General features: G+C 43.6%; 1 protein-coding gene across 1 annotated transcript; it reads right to left on the reverse strand.

Annotated features, from left to right (window-relative positions):
- Nucleotides 1–21: 21 nt before the first annotated feature.
- Nucleotides 22–10,388, reverse strand: znf185 (zinc finger protein 185 with LIM domain). Its single transcript, XM_063488693.1, has 18 exons — nt 10,325–10,388; nt 9,696–9,770; nt 9,456–9,600; nt 9,064–9,123; nt 8,593–8,661; nt 8,170–8,220; nt 8,018–8,062; nt 7,091–7,156; nt 6,829–6,888; nt 6,637–6,705; nt 6,230–6,355; nt 5,916–5,957; nt 5,556–5,591; nt 4,750–4,821; nt 3,353–3,427; nt 3,174–3,236; nt 1,043–1,157; nt 22–794 (listed from the first exon to the last, which is right to left on the reverse strand). The coding sequence occupies exons 1-18, from the start codon at nt 10,386–10,388 to the stop codon at nt 699–701; spliced, it is 1,329 nt and encodes a 442-aa protein (XP_063344763.1). The 3' UTR covers nt 22–698.
- Between the last annotated feature and the right edge of the window lie 11,263 nt (nt 10,389–21,651).

A 21,651-nucleotide genomic window follows, 5' to 3' on the forward strand; every position in this document is an offset into this window, starting at 1 on the left:
GCTAAAATCCCATTTAGATGCAAAGCTATTGTGACTATGCAAGGAAAATATTATTTTGCCAAGCAGAGGAGAGGTGCAAATGTAAATTTAGTACAACCTCGCATTGGGATGTTACCAGAGTTCTCAGGATCAGCTCAGCTTGGAAAAACGCTGAATTTTTATGTTAGAATATCACCGTGTGCAATAACTACCAATCATTCTTTTCTGAAACACTCTTGAGATTCATGCATCTGGTAGCAAACTACTTTTATATGACATGTTTACACCAGGATTATAGAAATTGTTTTATTTTGCTAACAAAGCATCATACATGCAAACACTATTTTGTATCAAGAAGAGCAAAAATTAAGTAAACATTTTGTAACCAAGTTCTTTTTTTTATTTCCTCTTGTTGCTAAATTCTTGTATCCCTCTCACCAGTATTAGTCTGGTCACATCAGTGTGTGATGTTGGACAGACGTATCCTTCATAGTAAACCGAGGCAGATAAAGCTTTCACCACCATCAAAACACAACGCAAGGTTTTAAAATATGTCATTATCAAGTTTAAGAAATCATACTCGCCGGTCACTTTAAGCTACATTAATCGTGAGTTCAAACAAATGCAGTGCAAACTTTGAAAAAAAGAGCAGTTCTCGCTTTGTGTGCGAATTAACATGACAGAAAGGAGAGAGAGGAGGTCTGCGAAGCTCTTGATGATCAGATGGCCCTGTAGCAGGTCTCGCAGTGGACTTTCCCGCCGTGCAGGAACATACTGTGGAGAAGGTCTCCCATGGGTTTCTTACACACATCACACTGAAAGATAAGAAAACCACGAGATAACGCCTTGATGAGAAATTTTTGCAGGAAAACGATTTGAGCCACAAAAACGTAATTATCTGGTTAAACTTGCCTGGACGGGCAATAACAACAAATATAATTTTTGTTACTGCTGTTGGCAAAGACACTATTTTTGATTCACCAAACAATTTTTTAAAAGGTGTATTTTCTTTGCAATATTATTTAGGAAAAAAATTATTCAACGTTGTATCTGACTAAATTACCTTGAAGCAGGAAGGATGGCAGTTGATGTTGAGGTGCTCAATGGTAATCTTGGCATCATTTCCCACCTGCTCTCCGCAGTATGTACAGGTAGATGACAGTGGGATCCTGGAGTAGCTGATTGAGAAAAGATAGGTTGACCACTGAATCAGGAACAGGTACAGTGCACTGAAGCTCAGTCTGGTTGAATAACAAGATATTTGGAGTCCTATGTGAGGGAAATTAATAAGTGTAAATAATCCTTTGATGTCCCTGCTCAGCCTCTTAATGAGCAGGCTTGGTGGAATTTCTGCCCTTCTGCTTGCACGTATCTAGTTTTGTCAGCAGCGGAAATAACAAAGTGGGGGAGAAAGAGCTGCGGCTTATAGCCGTGGTTGCGGCTTTAAAACGTGTTTAGGGAATAGTCTTGTTTATGGAGGTGCCGTAGGGATAACCAAGAGGCTACACATGCTCAGCACTCGAAATATGCAACTGAAAAATGTCAAATAGTGTAAACGGTAAAACAAATGCTAGTAGTCGCGATAGAGATACTAAAGAAGGTGAAATGTAAGCACCATGGCAACCCCCACAGACTCACATGTTAAAATTAATAAACTTTGTGACAAGGAAAAAAACAAATCATGTTTACAGCCTGGTACAAAAAAATGGTTTTGGTGTCTATAGTTAATTTTGATCTCCTTGAAAACTGCAGGTGCTCAGTCATAACTGCTATCTGTCTTCAAAGCATGATCTCAGCTGATTCATGTCACGGAATTTCTCAACTGTGTCTACAGTATCTCTGCTTTTTGGAGCATTTTTTAGTCTGCCAAAATTGGAAAAAATATGGCTTGTTTTGTGATTAATTGTACCAAACAGCAAACCAACCAAGAAGCCTGTGTTCAAGTTGTTTTTCAGTTGTTGTTGTTTTAATTAGGTGAATTTCTAATACTGTTTTATTTCTGTCAGTGCTTATTAGCAGGTATCCAGAATTGTAAAATAGTGTTTATGTCTCCAACCTGCCAAACAGGCTATCAAAATACTGTCAATTTTGAATACAGGAAATAAAATGTAGCCAAAATACCAAACAAGCATTTTAGCCCTTGCATGCTGTTTGAAGTCAACTTGACTTAATGTGACAGCAGTAAAAATACCTAAATATCATTCTCCATCTATTCTCCTCTGCTTATCCTTGTCAGGGTTGCAGGGGGCAGGAGCCTAGCCCAGCTGTCTTTGGGCAAAGGGCAGGGTACACCCTGGACAGGTCACCAGTCTGTCGCAGTGCTAACACATAGGTACAAATGGTTGTCTGTCTCTATGGGCAATTTAGAGTTACCAATTAAGCTATCCCCACTAACCACATATCTTTGGAATGTGGGAGGAAGCCGGAGTACCTGGAGAACCCATGCAAACACGGGAAGAACATGCAACTCAACACAGAAAGTCCCCGGCCTGATGTAACAGTGCTAACCACCATGCCGCTGTTCTGCCCTAAATATCATTGTGTTAGCCTGAAATGTGAAACTTCTTAAAGTGATCCAAAATACAGAGTTGAAAATTTGATAACATTATACAGTTTTACTATAAAGTTTTGTTCATCAAGGCTGTTCCAGATTACATTTGACCTGTAAATATTCAGATGGTTTTTAGATCCCCCAGCGTGGATTGCACTTGCCATTCTCACTTTCAGTCAAATACATTTAAAAATAACCGTTATATGTATGTTTTGTAAAAAAGCACTAAATTATTTAATGGTACATCTTTAAATACAAACACTAAATGAGGCTGAAATGTCAATGTGTGTGTCAAAGCATAGTGAAGGTAAAGTGAATGTGCAGTATTTTCCTGGCATAGGTTAAAATGTTGCTATGTAAGATTTATTCCTGAAACATGTTCAGATTTATAAACAGTGATTCCAGCTGAAGTACTTGAACTGTGAGAACTGAAAATGGACACAGTAGCAGCACGTTAAACTTACACAGCTAAAAGGGTTTGAAGTGTAATTAAGAAGGAGTTTTGAGAAACGCGTGAATACAGTTTAAATGACGTTAGTGGGGAAAAAAAAAAAAGCTGAACTGCCATTTAAAGAGCAAGAAGTGAAAGCAGTTAAAGTATTGAGAGAGAAGTAGGGCTCAGGGTTAGAGATTGTGTTATTACCTGGAGTAAAGAGATGGGCTGCTGTAAGAATAGCTGGTGGAGCTTGAAGTCAGGTAATCTGACCTACCATTGGAAACAAGACCAATGAGTAAATCATCATGAGGGCAGTGCTTGCAGTTTTCTAAAGCAGTATTTTATATCAATATGGCAGTTGACTGTAAATAATTTATTGGCCCCACCTATTGAGCGTGTCTCTGGGGTTCTGCAAGGACGTCTCAGTTGCATTGACATACTCCTTCACAAACACAAACGCCCTTAAAGGAGAGGCAAAAGGTGAGTTAATACACATAGCTAAAATATATACACAATTGTGGTCAGAGGTTTGCATATACTCATCATGGGTATGAATGTCATGATGATTTTTTTTTTCCAGGGTGGAATGATTGCATGACATACATCTTTAATGGCTTAAACAAATTGGATACACAACTTAAATATTTTAATAAGTAGTGCTAAAGCTTCAATGCCATTTAACTTGACAAAGCCAAAGCTTGCTAACTTCTCATTAGTGATCATGACTGATCTTTGCCAGCATAAAAAGGATTTGTTTAATAATACTCATTGGACTGACCAATACTCAGATGTTCACTGAGTTCCTTGGACTTTTCCATTGTTCCAAGAAGGAGAATTGTAGATTCACATAAGTTGAGAGGGTCTTTGGAAGCCATTTCTAAACAACTGCAGATTCCAGGTTCATCAGTTCAATCAACACTTTGCCAAAATCCAGAAGAAGACTCAAACTATCACAAATTGCTCCTGCTCCAAAATCAACATTGTCAAACTTGAGTGAAATTTGCGGTTGTCCTCATGGACAGATCAAATGCTTTTAGGAGAAAAAGATTTATGGCCAGACGAGACAAAGATTGAGTTACTTGGCCACAATGATAAGAGGTATATTTGGAGGAGTCAAAGGTGAGGCTTTCAAACCTAAGAACGCTGTCAAGCATGGTGGTGGTAGCATCATGCTCTGCGCTGTTTTGCTGCTAGTGGTACTGGTACACTGCACAAAGTGGGTGGAATAATAAAGGAGGACTACCTCCAAATTCTTCACCTTTACATCCAACCAACAGCTAGATGGATTTAATTTGGACACAACTGGCTGTTCCAACAGGACAATGATCCCAAACACACATCAAAACTGGTTTTTGAATGGATAAGGCAGGCTAATATTATGTTTCTGGAATGAGCTTCCCAAAGCCTCGACCTCAGTCCTATTGAAAATTTGTGGAATAGGATTAAAAGCCGGGTCCTTGGTAGCAAACCCAACCAATTTAAAATAACTCCACCAATTCTTTCAAGAAGAGCGGTCACATATCCAGTCAGAATTATTCCAGAAGATTGTTCATGCCTACCGAAAGCATCTGAGTGTAACTGGCTAAGGAACATTTAACCAAATATTAGTGGATGTGTATGTATATGTCTGAGTCTGTGTATGTATACTTTTCAACAGTTCAAAGAAATAATTTAAAGCCCCAAATTATCTTGACGTTCACACCCGCCATGAGTGTATTTAGGATTCTGACCACACTTGCATATGTCAATCCAAATTACATTTCTAGTTTGTACAGTCACTCACTTTTTGGTTTCAGGTTCTGGGGTTTTGACTCTCTGCTCCTCTTCTCTTATGGTCCTGGAATAGGTATTGAAACTGGAGACATAGTGCAGCAACGTTAGTCTCATCTTTCACTCAATGACGGCATTACAGTGATGGGTTATAGAGAAGGACCCCACATCTGTCAAATGCAGCTCAGGAGATAATCACTTCTGCCACTGCTTGTTAATGACACGCTGGTTAACAGGCTGTGATTTGACAAAAGGACATCTCTAATACACATCATTATTCTGACATCTGGAGGCTGATAATTAGAGGGAAGGAAATGAGGGCAAATTGAAAGACAATGGAAGAGCAGATCTTGTCATTCAACTTCAGTAATAGAGTTGAAATGGAAATCTGTCTAACCGGGTGTCATGATGGAGTTACAGGTAACTTTCAGTTATCCATGAAATGGATACAGCTGCGCTCTTAAAGCATTTGGCCCAAATCTCTCACCGCCTACTAAAAATGGCTGCGTTACAAAGAGATAAAAGCAGATCCAGAAGGTGAAAGCGTAACACAAACCCACACGTGCTAAATATTTGATGGCGTGCATTTGTTTTTAGATACATTTCATAAAATAACCATTTATTCCACTCGTTGAAGAACAGGTAAATGTACGTTTCATGCAGCAGCGCACCATTGCTCAAATTTCTAGAGGCATGAAAGGATTTAAAAAGAAAAAAAAGGGAAAGCCAGTGTTGTTACAAAAGTGAGAAAATCAACAGACGAGAGAGAAAATAACCCTCTGCATTACGCTGTCTGACTTTACAAGATCATAAACTTACCGATCCATGGAGGGCTCAGGCTCACTGCGTATCTCCCTGGAAAGTAAAGAAAACTGTGTTAGACTTTTATAGTAGGCTGAAGCAGTCAATAAGCTGGACGCAATCCAGCAAGCGAGACTGCTGCATTTTTTTAAAATGTGTATGAAACTGATCTTTCTGGCTCACAGCTCCACTGGGGTCACGGTTTATTGACCAGCTGTGGTCTGCTTTCTATAGTACTGCACCACTGCCTGACCAGAGGCCCTCCTCCCAAGCAGTGTGATTGTAACCTTCACTTATACATCTCTCATGCTCTTAACCTAAGCCCTTCTAATCTCTACAGTTTTCAATCTCAATATGCAAAAAAACCCTTTTCCCTACCTGATGGTAGTGATGGTTGTGACCGTCTGTGTATCCTCAGTGCTACAAAACAGACAAAATTCCTGCATTATAATGAGTTTGTACAGGTAAAGATAAGACAATATTAAAGTTTTAAAAGAAAAAAAAAGAACAAGCTGAAAAAGTTAATTATTCTCCGACTGAGCCGGGAGGATGTTTCATCTTGTGTTCAGCTTTCTTTCAATTAAATGCTTGACAGCCACTGAATTTTAAGGTGCTATAATCACATCCTGCTAAAATGGTTTCAAAAAGGTGCTTTAATGTGCATTTAATGAGCTTAACCATACCGAAGATACCTTCCCTGCTCCTCCTCCTCTTGCTTCTCTTCTTCTTCTTCTTCCTCCTCCTCCTCCTCTTCTGTGGGGATGGTATAGACAGTCGGTGATGTCCATCGGTCCCACGGAGAGTCATTCTCAAGGGACCTTGAACACAAACAAACAAAGACATAGCAGCATTGGAAGATGATCGGTTCACATGATGTTTATTCTTCCAAAGACAAAAGGGGGGAGTGAGGGGGGGTTTGTTTACCACAGTTGTGAGGGAAAGTTGTAACAAATATATGTCTGACCTATTTTCATCAGCCCCAGTGCGTAATGTCTTCCGACTCGGTGAGCAAGGCGCTGCAAGAGTCTCGCTACTTCACCGCGGTGAAAAGGGAGGAGGTTACAGAAATAAAAAGGAGCCAATATCCAAGATGACTTACTTCCTCTCAAACATGATGACCGTCTGTTGATCTTCAGCTTGGCCTTCTGCTTCTGGTTGCGCTTCTTGGCTGAGAGGGGAGAGACATTGAAAGGCTTTTAACACGCAATGGACACGGATGGGTGAAAGCAGATGAATGAAGCACAGAGTGTATAGTGTGGGGGTGCAAAAGTACATCAAAGCATGTCATCACCTCTCCTCTGTGTTCAACTCCTGGGCTTTGCTGGTTTCCCATGACCGCCGAGTGCTGATGCTAAAACAGCCAAAGTGGGGAGAGATAGCGAGAGAGAGAAGGAGGGAAAGGATTCGGGAGTTGTGACAGATGAAGCACATCAGACAACGCTGAAGCAGGAAGGTTTGAGAAAAAGATTTCTGTGGGTCTGCACTTTCCCTTCCACTCCCATTTCTCAATCATAGATTCGTCACAGAAGTATGCAACTGAGTTGGTTCAATACCTTGTTTTGTCAGTGTTGAAAGGGATGATATCATCTGCAAGGGACCGCAAGGCATTACTGCCCATACTGTCAGAGACACAAGAGAGAAAGCCATCAGCATGACACACTCACAAGTATTTCTTTCTTTCGTTCTTTTTCTTACATTTGCATTTTTGTTTCCTATAATGAAGGTTGCAACTAAGCATTTGTAATTATAGGAATTGATAATTCACTATTCCCCCCCCCCCCCCCCCCCCCCCCCCACCCAATTCATTTGTTGATGTGTGAAATGCCAGAAAGTGGGGGAAAAAATGTACATCACTATATGCAAGAAGCCAGTGTTGTGTCCTTGAATATCCAACTAAAACTCCGATGACTTTTTGTATACAACAAGAAACAGACTGACTGTGTTTGGTGACTAATAGACACACTCATGAATCATTTCAGGAGCAACTTTGTTTCAGGTGCCAGAGAACGTTTCTACAGCTTTCCCAATGGCGGGCAATCTCCCTTTTCTCACAGTTCCAGTGTAATTGGTGTGTAACTGTATGAATGGGTGCATAAAAACTCATTGTGGAGGACTTTGTAGAACCCCCTAATGCTAAAAATGTCCTCAGTACTCACAATATTAATTTTTCTTAAGCTGAAACATGTAAGCAATAACTAACTTATTTTGTTTCTGAGCTCTTTTCCATTGAAGCTGGTAATGCACTAAAATTAAAATTAAAAAAGAAAACAAATAAGTAAATCAGCTTGAGCATGTCAATAGATCCAGACTCCTGGTGCTTCTTGCATCACATCTACTGATTATGAATAACAATTCTTGCATTAGCTTACAAACTAAAGCAGCTGTAGTAATGAGGAAACCGTGTGCTAACATGATGAAATCGGCGCCACAAACAGAGGTTACAGTATCGAAAAAGAGAATTTGCATTATCATTCCCATACCTGTTGATGGAACTATCAGAGAGGGGCTGGCGCAGGTCAGAGGAGCTGGAATAGAGAAAAGTGGCTCATAATCAGAAACTGCTGAATTATGCATGCTGAGATGCTATCTGTCTTGCAGGAAAACAGTCACAGCTCCAAACCAATATGATTACCTGTTAGGGGATGTGGTCCCTATCGGATATGGATCAAATGGATCAGCCGAGCTGAAAAACAATTTCACACTGATTTCACTCTCAATTGTCAGCGTTGCCCATCTTGTGTCGAAGGAATTCTGATCACATTGACTCATAATGGAAAGATTTAATGCAGTTTGAATGGTAAACAGAAACATGGAGGGACGTGGGGCAAAACTCAATAAAAATCAGAATCAGGATGTTGCTGACAAATGGAAACACTATTCCACTGCTGAACAGCAAAATCTGCGGACTTCAGGATTTCTTCACCTAAGATTAACCCTTGAACAATTACACCAACCCGGTCATTTATATTATCAAGCTGGAGTGAAACCGTGTGTTATTATTTACTATTTTTAAGCACACTGGTTTGCATGTGACATGTGACAGTAAATAAACTACCTTGATTTAGTGACTACGGTTGTCACTGTTGTCACACGCGAGCTCCAGGGATCCGCATTGTCCTCTTCACTGCACAGCGGTGAGATAGAAGTAAGGAGGGCAGTACGGATGAATGGCATGATGGGAAGAGAAGAGAGGGCAAGTAAAGGTTAGTGTGGTTGTTCTCATACACTATTTAAAATGTCTGTCCTTTAGTAAAGCTCGAGATGCACTGAACTATTTAGCAATCACAAAAACCATCTGAATAAAGCACAGACTTTAGCTTTGTGTGCTGTCATGCTTTTTTAGGTAATGATCACAGTTTGGTCATTATAGTGACTCTGTGTCTCTGTGGGGTTCGCTGGCAGCATAGCTGCAGGCAGACTTGGTATAAATCATTACAAGGCATGTGTGTATGGAATGCATTTCTTAGAAGGAACAGTTCTGCATAGATAGATAATTGTTTAAGAGCAGCCTGTCATCTCCCGCTACCTTTGTGTTTCTTTGGCTGTCTTGTCTGTCTGCTTCTCCTCCTCTCGCTGCATGCTGAGGCTGGTGGAGACAAAACAAAGCAGCAATACTAATCAGTACAGAACATTCCCTTCTATTTCCAGTCGTGCTGCAGATGAAACGTGGCTTTCCCTTTCAAAGTCAGTCGTTTCAGGAATTTGAGACTTTGGTTCTATTTAACATGGAGCAGGAGGTTAAAATAGAAAATGCCAAACGGGAGCGGAGCCCTGATTTGTGGATCAAACTGAAGGAGGATGAGGGTTTATCAAAGTATTTCAACTCAGCAAGCCGGGATCTTATTAATAATAAGGATGCATAAGCAAGGAGGGTGAGATGGGAGGAGAAGCCGTCACACAGGTCTGTCTCTTTCTCACCTGTGTGCCTCTGTGCCTCTTATAATGACATCATTTGCCAGGAGATCCAGAGTGCCGCTGGTCTTCACTGGGTTTGGCTTACTAAAGACATCAAACAGAAAATTCAAATATGGTGGAGAGTTCTCTTGAAACTCTACATCCAACTCTGGAAAGGTAAGCTGAGGTGGTATTTTGGTTTGCTACTGACAAGGAAGTTATTTTTACTCTTTTTTTTCTTAGGAGAAAGAGTTCTTCCTCTACCTGTCCATTCCACTAAGCAGATCCTGACTCCAGCGTCCTGGGCTGGGGGGAACAGGCTCTGCTGGCTCCTCTGGACTGCAGATGTAGAAAGAGGAGAGGAAGAGGAAGCAGAGAAGTTGATGAACAAAGGGGGATTTACGATTCAGTGGAGATTTCAGAGCTAGAACAGGCCAGTTGAGGTAAAGGACGGGCAGATTATAAGAAGCCCAACAGTGCCACCTTGTGAGAGCTATTTAAATATTTGCCACCGTGACAACTTCTTAATTGCGCAATCATAAGAGTATTTTTAACAAACCCATCATTGAAACCCAGGAGATCGTCTGTTATTGGTTCACAGTTGTTGAGCTCTGAAGCTGGCTTCTGTTCAGCACTGCAGTACAGGAGAGGAAAAGATATATTAGTGAATCTGCTTTGGCAAGAAAGCACATATCTCTATATCAAATGTTTATGTGCCACACTTAATCAAGCATAATTAGAGACACCCCCTGGTATCAGGCTTTTGGAGCGCCTGAAATTGAGATGTGCATTATTTTGTAATTACTTTGAAGTGAGCTCAGTGGCAGTTAGACCTCATCAGTTTTCTTGCCAACACTGCTATGACAATAATGAGGAAGTTGTTGGTTTTATACCTGTTCTCTGTGGGGTGATTGTCCGCTGAGTCTCCTTTTTGGTTTGCCAGGGCTTTCTCATCATTCTTAAAGCTACTGAGGAAAAAAAAACAAAAGCTCTTATTATCAGATTGCATATTGTTGAGGCTGTGGGAACTAATGTGTCACTGCATTTCTGGTTTCTCCGGCTTTCATCTTTCTTTTCTGGAAGTACCTGGATGAACTGGTGTCGAAAGAAATCAGAGTGTTGGGCAGAGCAGTGAGCGTGTCAGCAGCGGAGCTGTGAAACAAGATGGACAACAAACACATCACATTCCAGAGCAGCTTTGAATTACACATGTGAAAGAATGAGAGCAAACACACCTAAACAAAGAAAACCACTTAAACCACTGAAAGCATACTTTCATAACAAACATAGCTTTGCTTAAAAATCATGCTCGAGGCTCATTATATACGTAGGTAGTTTTATGTTATATTGATGGAGTGGTAGAAGCAGTATTAAGAGCTTTTACTTAAGATAATAAAAGTAAAATTACATCCAGAGAAATATTTCCAGCTAAAACAGCTTTAAATACCCAAAAGTAAAACTACTCCAGGCAGATGAATGGTCCCTGTGAGGTTTTTATTGCTGTACTCTACATTACTGGAGCACTAGAAAGGACACATTAATGTGCAACTCTGCAACAGCTACTCTTGTAGCTGGTCTAAGTGGAAGTAATTTAGCTTCCTTTTCTAATGTTTCTTAGTGTGATCTTTAACGATCCACAGAGTAAAATTATACTATGTTGATCTTTGTCTGTAAAATACCAAACCAAATGCCATATGAAGCAAATACTAACTTAATGGGTTATATAAGCTTATATAAATTGTAATGCGCAATTATAGATCAACACAGTTACATTAAAGCGCAAAATCATGCAAGAACTAGTAACATAACACCTGAGTTTATTCCATTCCACCTGTTGATGCTACAAAATGTGCCAGGGCTGAATGGAAATCTGACCTTGGTTTTGGAGGCAATTTAGTCTGTGGCTCTGGTTCCATTTTGGGTTCAGGTTTTGTGTTCAGTCCAGATTCTGTTACAGCAGGCACTGGGACAGGTGACTTGGTGACAGTGGAGGTTGGGACAGGAGACACTTTGACATCTGATTTTGCAGGAGTTGAAGCCACATCAGCGGACACAGGTGCAGGTGATTTGGTGACAGTGGAGGTCAGGACAGTGGAGGTTGGGACAGGAGACACTTTGACATCTGATTTTGCAGGAGTTGAAGTCACATCGGGGGACACAGGTGCAGGTGACTTGGTGACAGTGGAGGTCGGGACAGGAGACACTTTGACATCTGATTTTGCAGGAGTTGAAGCCACATCAGCGGACACAGGTGCAGATGACTTGGTGACAGTGGAGGTTGGGACAGTGGAGGTCGGGACAGGAGACACTTTGACATCTGATTTTGCAGGAGTTGAAGTCACATCAGGGGACACAGATGCAGGTGACTTGGTGACAGTGGAGGTCGGGACAGTGGAGGTTGGGACAGTGGAGGTCGGGACAGGAGACACTTTGACATCTGATTTTGCAGGAGTTGAAGTCACATCAGGGGACACAGGTGCAGGTGATTTGGTGACAGTGGAGGTTGGGACAGTGGAGGTCGGGACAGGAGACACTTTGACATCTGGTTTTGCAGGAGTTGAAGTCACATCAGGGGACACAGGTGCAGGTGATTTGGTGACAGTGGAGGTTGGGAGAGTGGAGGTCGGGACAGTGGAGGTCGGGACAGGAGACACTTTGACATCTGGTTTTGCAGGAGTTGAAGTCACATCAGGGGACACAGGTGCAGGTGACTTGGTGACAGTGGAGGTCGGGACAGTGGAGGTCGGGACAGTGGAGATCGGGACAGGAGACACTTTGACATCTGATTTTGCAGGAGTTGAAGTCACATCAGGGGACACAGGTGCAGGTGATTTGGTGACAGTGGAGGTTGGGACAGTGGAGGTCGGGACAGGAGACACTTTGACATCTGATTTTGCAGGCGTTGAAGTCACATCAGGGGACACAGGTGCAGGTGATTTGGTGACAGTGGAGGTCGGGACAGTGGAGGTTGGGACAGTGGAGGTCGGGACAGGAGACACTTTGACATCTGATTTTGCAGGAGTTGAAGTCACATCAGGGGACACAGGTGCAGGTGACTTGGTGACAGTGGAGGTCGGGACAGTGGAGGTCGGGACAGGAGACACTTTGACATCTGGTTTCTCAGGAGTTGAAGTCACATCAGGGGACACAGGTGCAGGTGATTTGGTGACAGTGGAGGTTGGGACAGTGGAGGTCGGGACAGGAGACACTTTGACATCTGATTTTGCAGGAGTTGAAGTCACATCAGGGGACACAGGTGCAGGTGACTTGGTGACAGTGGAGGTCGGGACAGTGGAGGTCGGGACAGGAGACACTTTGACATCTGATTTTGCAGGAGTTGAAGTCACATCAGGGGACACAGGTGCAGGTGATTTGGTGACAGTGGAGGTCGGGACAGGAGACACTTTGACATCTGGTTTTGCAGGAGTTGAAGTCACATCAGGGGACACAGGTGCAGGTGACTTGGTGACAGTGGAGGTCGGGACAGTGGAGGTCGGGACAGTGGAGATCGGGACAGGAGACACTTTGACATCTGATTTTGCAGGAGTTGAAGTCACATCAGGGGACACAGGTGCAGGTGATTTGGTGACAGTGGAGGTTGGGACAGTGGAGGTCGGGACAGGAGACACTTTGACATCTGATTTTGCAGGCGTTGAAGTCACATCAGGGGACACAGGTGCAGGTGATTTGGTGACAGTGGAGGTCGGGACAGTGGAGGTTGGGACAGTGGAGGTCGGGACAGGAGACACTTTGACATCTGATTTTGCAGGAGTTGAAGTCACATCAGGGGACACAGGTGCAGGTGACTTGGTGACAGTGGAGGTCGGGACAGTGGAGGTCGGGACAGGAGACACTTTGACATCTGGTTTCTCAGGAGTTGAAGTCACATCAGGGGACACAGGTGCAGGTGATTTGGTGACAGTGGAGGTTGGGACAGTGGAGGTCGGGACAGGAGACACTTTGACATCTGATTTTGCAGGAGTTGAAGTCACATCAGGGGACACAGGTGCAGGTGACTTGGTGACAGTGGAGGTCGGGACAGTGGAGGTCGGGACAGGAGACACTTTGACATCTGATTTTGCAGGAGTTGAAGTCACATCAGGGGACACAGGTGCAGGTGATTTGGTGACAGTGGAGGTCGGGACAGGAGACACTTTGACATCTGGTTTTGCAGGAGTTGAAGTCACATCAGGGGACACAGGTGCAGGTGACTTGGTGACAGTGGAGGTCGGGACAGTGGAGGTCGGGACAGGAGACACTTTGACATCTGATTTTGCAGGAGTTGAAGTCACATCAGGGGACACAGGTGCAGGTGATTTGGTGACAGTGGAGGTTGGGACAGTGGAGGTCGGGACAGTGGAGGTCGGGACAGGAGACACTTTGACATCTGATTTTGCAGGAGTTGAAGTCACATCAGGGGACACAGGTGCAGGTGACTTGGTGACAGTGGAGGCTGGGACAGTGGAGGTCGGGACAGGAGACACTTTGACATCTGATTTTGCAGGAGTTGAAGTCACATCAGGGGACACAGGTGCAGGTGATTTGGTGACAGTGGAGGTTGGGACAGTGGAGGTTGGGACAGTGGAGGTCGGGACAGGAGACACTTTGACATCTGATTTTGCAGGAGTTGAAGTCACATCAGGGGACACAGGTGCAGGTGACTTGGTGACAGTGGAGGCCGGGTCAGTGGAGGTCGGGACAGGAGACACTTTGACATCTGATTTTGCAGGCGTTGAAGTCACATCAGGGGACACAGGTGCAGGTGATTTGGTGACAGTGGAGGTTGGGACAGTGGAGGTTGGGACAGTGGAGGTCGGGACAGGAGACACTTTGACATCTGATTTTGCAGGAGTTGAAGTCACATCAGGGGACACAGGTGCAGGTGATTTGGTGACAGTGGAGGTTGGGACAGTGGAGGTCGGGACAGGAGACACTTTGACATCTGATTTTGCAGGCGTTGAAGTCACATCAGGGGACACAGGTGCAGGTGATTTGGTGACAGTGGAGGTTGGGACAGTGGAGGTTGGGACAGTGGAGGTCGGGACAGGAGACACTTTGACATCTGATTTTGCAGGAGTTGAAGTCACATCAGGGGACACAGGTGCAGGTGACTTGGTGACAGTGGAGGTCGGGACAGGAGACACTTTGACATCTGGTTTCTCAGGAGTTGAAGTCACATCAGGGGACACAGGTGCAGGTGATTTGATGACAGTGGAGGTTGGGACAGTGGAGGTCGGGACAGGAGACACTTTGACATCTGATTTTGCAGGAGTTGAAGTCACATCAGGGGACACAGGTGCAGGTGACTTGGTGACAGTGGAGGTTGGGACAGTGGAGGTCGGGACAGTGGAGGTTGGGACAGTGGAGGTCGGGACAGGAGACACTTTGACATCTGATTTTGCAGGAGTTGAAGTCACATTAGGGGACACAGGTGCAGGTGACTTGGTGACAGTAGAGATCGGGACAGTGGAGGTCGGGACAGGAGACACTTTGACATCTGATTTTGCAGGAGTTGAAGTCACATCAGGGGACACAGGTGCAGGTGACTTGGTGACAGTGGAGGTTGGGACAGTGGAGGTCGGGACAGTGGAGGTTGGGACAGTGGAGGTTGGGACAGGAGACACTTTGACATCTGATTTTGCAGGAGTTGAAGTCACATCAGGGGACACAGGTGCAGGTGACTTGGTGACAGTGGAGGTCGGGTCAGTGGAGGTCGGGACAGGAGACACTTTGACATCTGATTTTGCAGGAGTTGAAGCCACATCGGGGGACACAGGTGAAGGTGATTTGGTGATAGTGGAGGTCGGGACAGTGGAGGTTGGGACAGGAGACACTTTGACATCTGGTTTTGCAGGAGTTGAAGTCACATCAGGGGAAACAGGTGCAGGTGATTTGGTGACAGTGGAGGTCGGGACAGTGGAGGTCGGGACAGGAGACACTTTGACATCTGGTTTTGCAGGAGTTGAAGTCACATCAGGGGAAACAGGTGCAGGTGATTTGGTGACAGTGGAGGTCGGGACAGTGGAGGTCGGGACAGGAGACACTTTGACATCTGATTTTGCAGGCGTTGAAGCCACATCAGGGGACACAGGTGCAGGTGACTTGGTGACAGAGGTCGGGACAGGAGACACTGCAGTGGTCGACTCTGGGGACTTTTGATTAGATGATATTGGGGGTTTTGATGGTGGCGAATGATCAACCAGAGGCGTTTTAGTCTGCCCAGACTCTTTGGGTTGTGGCTCTTTAGAGGCTACTTGAAGACAATCTTTGATTAGTTCAGGGAGGGGAGCAGCCACCTTGGTGTCAAAAGTTGGCTGTTCTTTTGTAACAGACACTTGAGGGGCCTCTTCTTTTGCAGGCTCTGGGGTGGCCTTCTTCTCCAACTTTGGAGCAACCGGCTCATTAACACTCACAGCAGCAGCTGTCTTAGTGCTGGTGTCAGCACTGTAAACCACAGAGATAATGAATCAAACTCAAATCACTTGTTGCACTGGAAATAGAAACATGGTGCAGGATTTACATTTTCTGAGGTTCGGGCACAGGCTTGGATGCAACAGATGTGACAGGAACAACAGGGGATGGCAGCACAGCGCTGGCAGGTGCAGGAGTCTCAGAAGGCTCATCATCATCAGTAATCTCCACCCTGCACATTTTTAGTCAACCACACAATGGCACAAGTAGAAATGCATGCAAGTGTAGAGCACATATTTCACATATTTTTTCTTTTTGCCTCTAGGAAAAAGGGCTTACCTTTTAGCCACAAATGCTGGACTGCTATTGATGAGCGATGTGTCAGGCATTTCTTGAGACCTTAGAGTTTTGAACACAAAGCCTGTGTGAATGCCTCCGTAAGTGCTCAGCAGGGCACGTCAGTGAAAAGAATTTCCCACTGCATGGGAAGTTTTAAACATATGCACTCTGTTCTTTTATGAAAGCATTACAGAAACATGCTGTATCTCAAGATAAGCATTAGAATAGTGGCATGAGAAAATACGTACTCGTATTTCTTTGCAGCTGAAAGCACGTAAGACCGTTGCCTGGTTGCAGATTTCCTCAGAACATTACTGGCTTTCTCCGTCCTGCAGAATGAATCAGAATAATGTTAATGTAATCTCTTTCCCGGGTGTCTAACTTCAGGATGCAAAGAGAGTCTTACCGCTTTTCCTGCTCCTCGAGGCTAAGCTGGCCCTCCTGTTTCTCTGCAGCAGACCGCACAGTGTGGGGCGCTCTGAGGAACAGAAGCACAAACATGCACCTTGTGAAAAGACTCTCTCATCCAGCTGCCAGCAGTTAAACTGGGACTCTGAATTTACGTTTGCTCACATTTTCTTGTAGGTATCTGAAGGCTTTTTGTTGAATTGCGGTGTTTTGCTGCAATAAAACCAGATAATAAGTAATGGAGGAAAGGTCAAACTGCTTGTCGATGCCGTGTTGTTCAGCTGCTCTTACCTAAAGCTGTTAGATGTTGGGGATGAAGGAGGCTTGTCCACTTTAGTGAAAACACCCCTGAAGAAAAAGAAAGAAAGAAAGTCCTGAACAAGCTCTTATTTCTTCATACAGTTTGTGTGTGTGTGTTTTGTTTGTTTATTTTTAAGTGTTCACTGTGATGGTGACTGCGACTCCACTTTGGCTGACTAAAATCTCTGTTTTTTATATATATATGTTTTTATATGCTTTGTGGTAAACTTTATTTATAACCCAGATGGTGGTGCTCAGAATATCAGAAGCCTTTCTCTTACCTGATAAGGTATCCGGATGTTGGCTGCCTAAACTCAAAACAGAGACTTGTTATCAGCACAGTCATGTTTCAGAGAACTGCAGATAAGCCTGTGACATTAAAAACCTGGGTTTACCTCTCAGTGTCAGACTTGGTTGGTGGCGGAGTAGAATTTGTTGGCGAAGACACTGGACTGGTGTCAGCAGGGGCTCCGCTCAGACGGCTGGCTTTAACTTCCGCTATCCTGCAATGGAGCTTGGTTTTATCTTATTTTTATTTATTTATTTTGTGACAGAGTGGAAGATAACGGGATGATGGGTATCCTGCTTAAACAGGGGTGTTTACCATGGTTTCTCCTCCTGCGTTTCATCCTTAGAGTCATTGCTGCGTTGCAACCAGCTGGCGTCTCCTCTCAGCCTTGTCCGGACTTTGGTGGTACGCAGCACAGCCGCTCTGTCTCCCTCTGAGATACAAACATGTGCATATCACACACCCGCGCACAAGCTCACATTTGAGATATGATACACACTATATGCTGCATCATAATGACAGCTTAATAATTGTCTGCTTGATAGCTTCTAAGACATACAGTCCCCCTTTGGGCCAGAAGACACTATATCATCAACCACTTGTAGTTTGCCTTAAATCAGGGTAATAAGTGAATTTATAGCCAAGAGCCCGGCACAGATGCATAATACTCCCAGCTTTTATTGGAGGAAACACATCATCTCACATTAAAATCAAAATCTGCTCACCTTTTGACATGCTTGTTTCACGGGGTTCTAACTCTCTTCTTTCTTCTCTTTTCTTTGCAGACCACTAAATTATATATTCAGAGAGATGATTGGCATCTTGTAAAAATAAGGTGTGTGATGTGAACAGTGAGTTGCAACTTTGTTCCCATACTATGTCCCCTCCCATTGAGAAACATGTGCTGTGTCAAACATTCCTCAGTTTCATCCTTAAAACATGCCGACGATCCTGTCCGTCCACTTTCCAAAATATGCAGTGACTGACCAAATATGAATGGACGCAGATAGGCATTCTGTGTATCTGACACTCTGTAACAATATAAACTGGCCCACATAAGATTAACCTGATTACACAAATATTGCTTTCTATTCACTCATTTCCAAATAAACTGAGCCCCAGCTATTTAGGATCAGAAAAGAGAAACGAGTTGCTCAGAGGCAAGCCCACGTCCTCAGGGGAACTTCAGTAGAAAGGGGAAAATACTAATGAAACAATCGCAAGTGTTCCCTTATCTGAAAGTAGACACAGAGTAGAGCTTATGCAAAACTGTGGAGTGTTGCTAAAGTCAGAATGCAAATATCACTTTTAAAAAAAAGTCCTTCCTTAGGCTGTGAATTCATTCCCTTTGGAGTAATTTGGCACAATATCTCTTGAGGATTTTCCTGAATATTGGTGACAGAACAAACTGAGGGCTCAGAGACCATATTTATCTTCGGTTTAGCACATCAGTCTATAAGAGATAAATGATTAATGAAAGCCAATAGCATTTTAAAGGAAGCCCCGAGCACGATAGGAAGCAATCATGGCAAAGAAACACCCAGAAAATGAGAGGGCAGACTCTCATAATGAACACTTTCAACAAACAGTTTATGTAACCCAACCAATCGCTCTGACACTTTTAAAATACACAAAATATCATGGCATGAATAAGTAAACACCAGAGTTCCTACCTGCTGTCACTTTATATCCAGCACAGGAAGATTTGTTGAGAATCTGTGTCCTAGTGAGTGTGGTTGGTGTGAACAGAGGAAAAGTCTTTCTCTGTCTAACAGGTGTCTCAGCCCGACGTATTAGCCAACAGGTACAGGCGTGAGCACTAACAAGCCCAGCCAGTCAAGGGAGGTAGATATGGGGTGGAGCAGCGTGTGTTTGTCTATCCACTTGTGTGTGTGTGTGTGTGTGTGTGTGTGTGTGTGTGTGTGTGTGTGTGTGTGTGTGTGTGTGTGTGTGTGTGTGTGTGTGTGTGCGTAAGAGAGGTTGCTAAGAATTTATTTCTGTTTACTACATCTGGGCTTTGTTCGTGGATGACAGCAAGCACATACCTGTCGTACAGGTGGCTGGCAATCAATGCTTAGAATGAGCAAGGCATAGGGGCAAAGACAAGGTGCACTGCATGGCATACATAAACGAAGCGACACACAGCAACATCTCCTTTGGGAAACGCTCGTCTCATGCTCACTGAGTAGGAAAACCAAGGAAGCACACGCATTAAAACAAGAACACGGCACAGAACCGAGATAATGAAGAGAAACAGCGGTCGGCAGTAAAAATAGAACACAAGCTTGGAACATTCTTAATTTTATTCTTAAAGCAAAGGTGTTTTATACTTTCACGTGTGTTTCTGTGAAGGAAAAATCATGTATGCTGGCGTGAACATTGAATTTTTTTTATAAGCTCTGGTAAAGGTCATTTATGGATTACCCTGTGCTTTGCAATACGCAGGATATCCTAGGAAGAAAAACAGATGAAAGCCCATTGTAAACAAAATGTTTGCTCAATCCGAGCGACTATATCCATGTTTGTGTAAGAGAAAGGCAAGGATGTGCCTGCAATTGTCGAGCAATTTTTTTTCTCCTACAAATGGCAAAAGAACACTTTCTGAGCATTTGGCCACAGTTTCAACTTTCTGAAACCACACTGTGCCTTAGAAAAAGCACAAAAAACCCATAAACAGTCTGTGTACATATTTACGAGGCCGTTTCAAAATCACAGAAAGGGTGTAGATAGGTTTCACAACACGTCACAGAAAGTAGGTGGAAGAGGAAATTGGCAACTCTGAATGCCAAAGTTTCGCTCTGGCGAGCACACTTGCAAGTGTAAATGCTAACGTGTATTATTCACCTGGATCTCTCTCCCTTGTTCCCTTGTAGAAGAAACCAGTCAGACGGCCTTGCCCAGTGGCTCTGACTCTAGCAAGTGAATCATTAGGGTGCTGCTGGCTCAGAATTATAATGAGAATGCAAAGTATCTGAACATAACCCCCACCTTATTCTCACCACACCAAGACAAGGAATGACAAAAATGCTGAACAGGGAAAAGACAAACTTAAGTAATGTAACCAATACATTTAACACTGTGAAAACGAAGCACGTCAGTGTCGACGACTTCATTAGTATCTCAGCTTTTTCATTTCCATGTAGGAGATGGATGTGTAAATATTAGGATTATAGCTGTGTTTTAGTATTACCCAGCCCATCATTGTTTTTAATGACGGTGCTTGAATAACACAGTCTCCCTGACTCATCAAAGCACACGCCATGCTTATGACACCCAGCATCTAACAGCTGAGTGACTGGAACCTGTGGATGTTAATCTAGTTCACATGATAATGTCATATCAGAATTTTATTAAACTGATGTGCATGCATTTACCTGTGCACTGAAACCGCTACTGGTGGCTGCGTTTATTTCTCCTCTTACATCAACTCCGATGTAAGAAACGGTGCACTCAAATTCTGCTAATTTTCTCCTCAGGATGTCGTCCCCGTGGACAACAACACAAGATACCGACCCAAGGAAGTCTTTTGGTACAGAGGTTAGCAGAGGTTTGTTCTCTCATAGCAGCAGGAACAAGATCCTGGGTTTGAATCCACTGCCTGGCCCTGACCTTTCTGTGTGGAGTTCACAGATTCTCTGTGGGTGCTACAGCTTCCTCCCATGTAGGTTCAAGGACCTACACATTAAGCAGAATGGTGATTTAAAATTGGTTGTAGGTGTAAGTGTGAATCACTCTATTAGACATGTGACAAACAGGTGCATCCAGTGCGTTCCCCATCCCTCACCCTATGACAGCTGAGATGTTCCAGCCCATACTGGATGAAGACATATGAATGGTTGGATAGTCATAGGGAATATGAACAGTCCCAAAAAAGTACAAGTGTTGTTTAGGATATACTTGAACAGTAGTTCCCCCTTGGGGAGTTCTGGAGTTATAGCAGACTGCAGAGACTATATAAAAATAACAGATGGTTCTGCCCTGCGGGTAAGGTGTGGGCAACTTTGTAAAAGTGCTGCCAGGTAAGCAAAGAGCAGATAATAAACCTACACTAACTACTACATCTACAACTACAAAAACAACAACAAAGAAATCCCCTTGGCTTCAACAGTGTGTAATGAAGAGAGACCCAAATGTATTGGCTGTCAAAATACTGATTTCTGTCGTGACGCCAAACAAGTTAGGACTTGTTTTTTCCTGTAATGTCCCACACTGCAGATGCATTTCTAACCAATTAGTGTTTCAATGAAATTCTGTAGAAGTTTATGGCTGAAGGATGTGTCTGAGAGCCTTGTTTGCGTGGGCATGTTTGCAGTGACGGTGCAGTCAATTCTCTTAGAAAAGTTTTCCACATACTTCTGGAACCTGACTGCAGGGATTTGTCCCCTTTCAGCTACGAGAGGATCAGCGAGGTCAACCACTGATGTTAGGCAATAAGACCTGGTTTACAATCAGCCAGTTAACCTGTCCCAGAGG

This window comes from Pelmatolapia mariae, linkage group LG2 (genome assembly GCF_036321145.2).
Source record: "Pelmatolapia mariae isolate MD_Pm_ZW linkage group LG2, Pm_UMD_F_2, whole genome shotgun sequence".
Lineage (NCBI taxonomy): Eukaryota > Metazoa > Chordata > Actinopteri > Cichliformes > Cichlidae > Pelmatolapia > Pelmatolapia mariae.

Coding starts and splice junctions, on each gene's coding strand:
- znf185 (XM_063488693.1), bottom strand. CDS start 10,388: ATGATGAGAAAGCCCTGGCAAACCAAAAAGGAGACTCAGCGGACAATC. Junction 5,958..6,229: donor GAGGAGGAGGAGCAGGGAAG/GTATCTTCGGTA, acceptor TCTGTTTTGTAG/CACTGAGGATACACAGACGG. Junction 795..1,042: donor GCCATCCTTCCTGCTTCAAG/GTAATTTAGTCA, acceptor CTTATCTTTCAG/TGTGATGTGTGTAAGAAACC.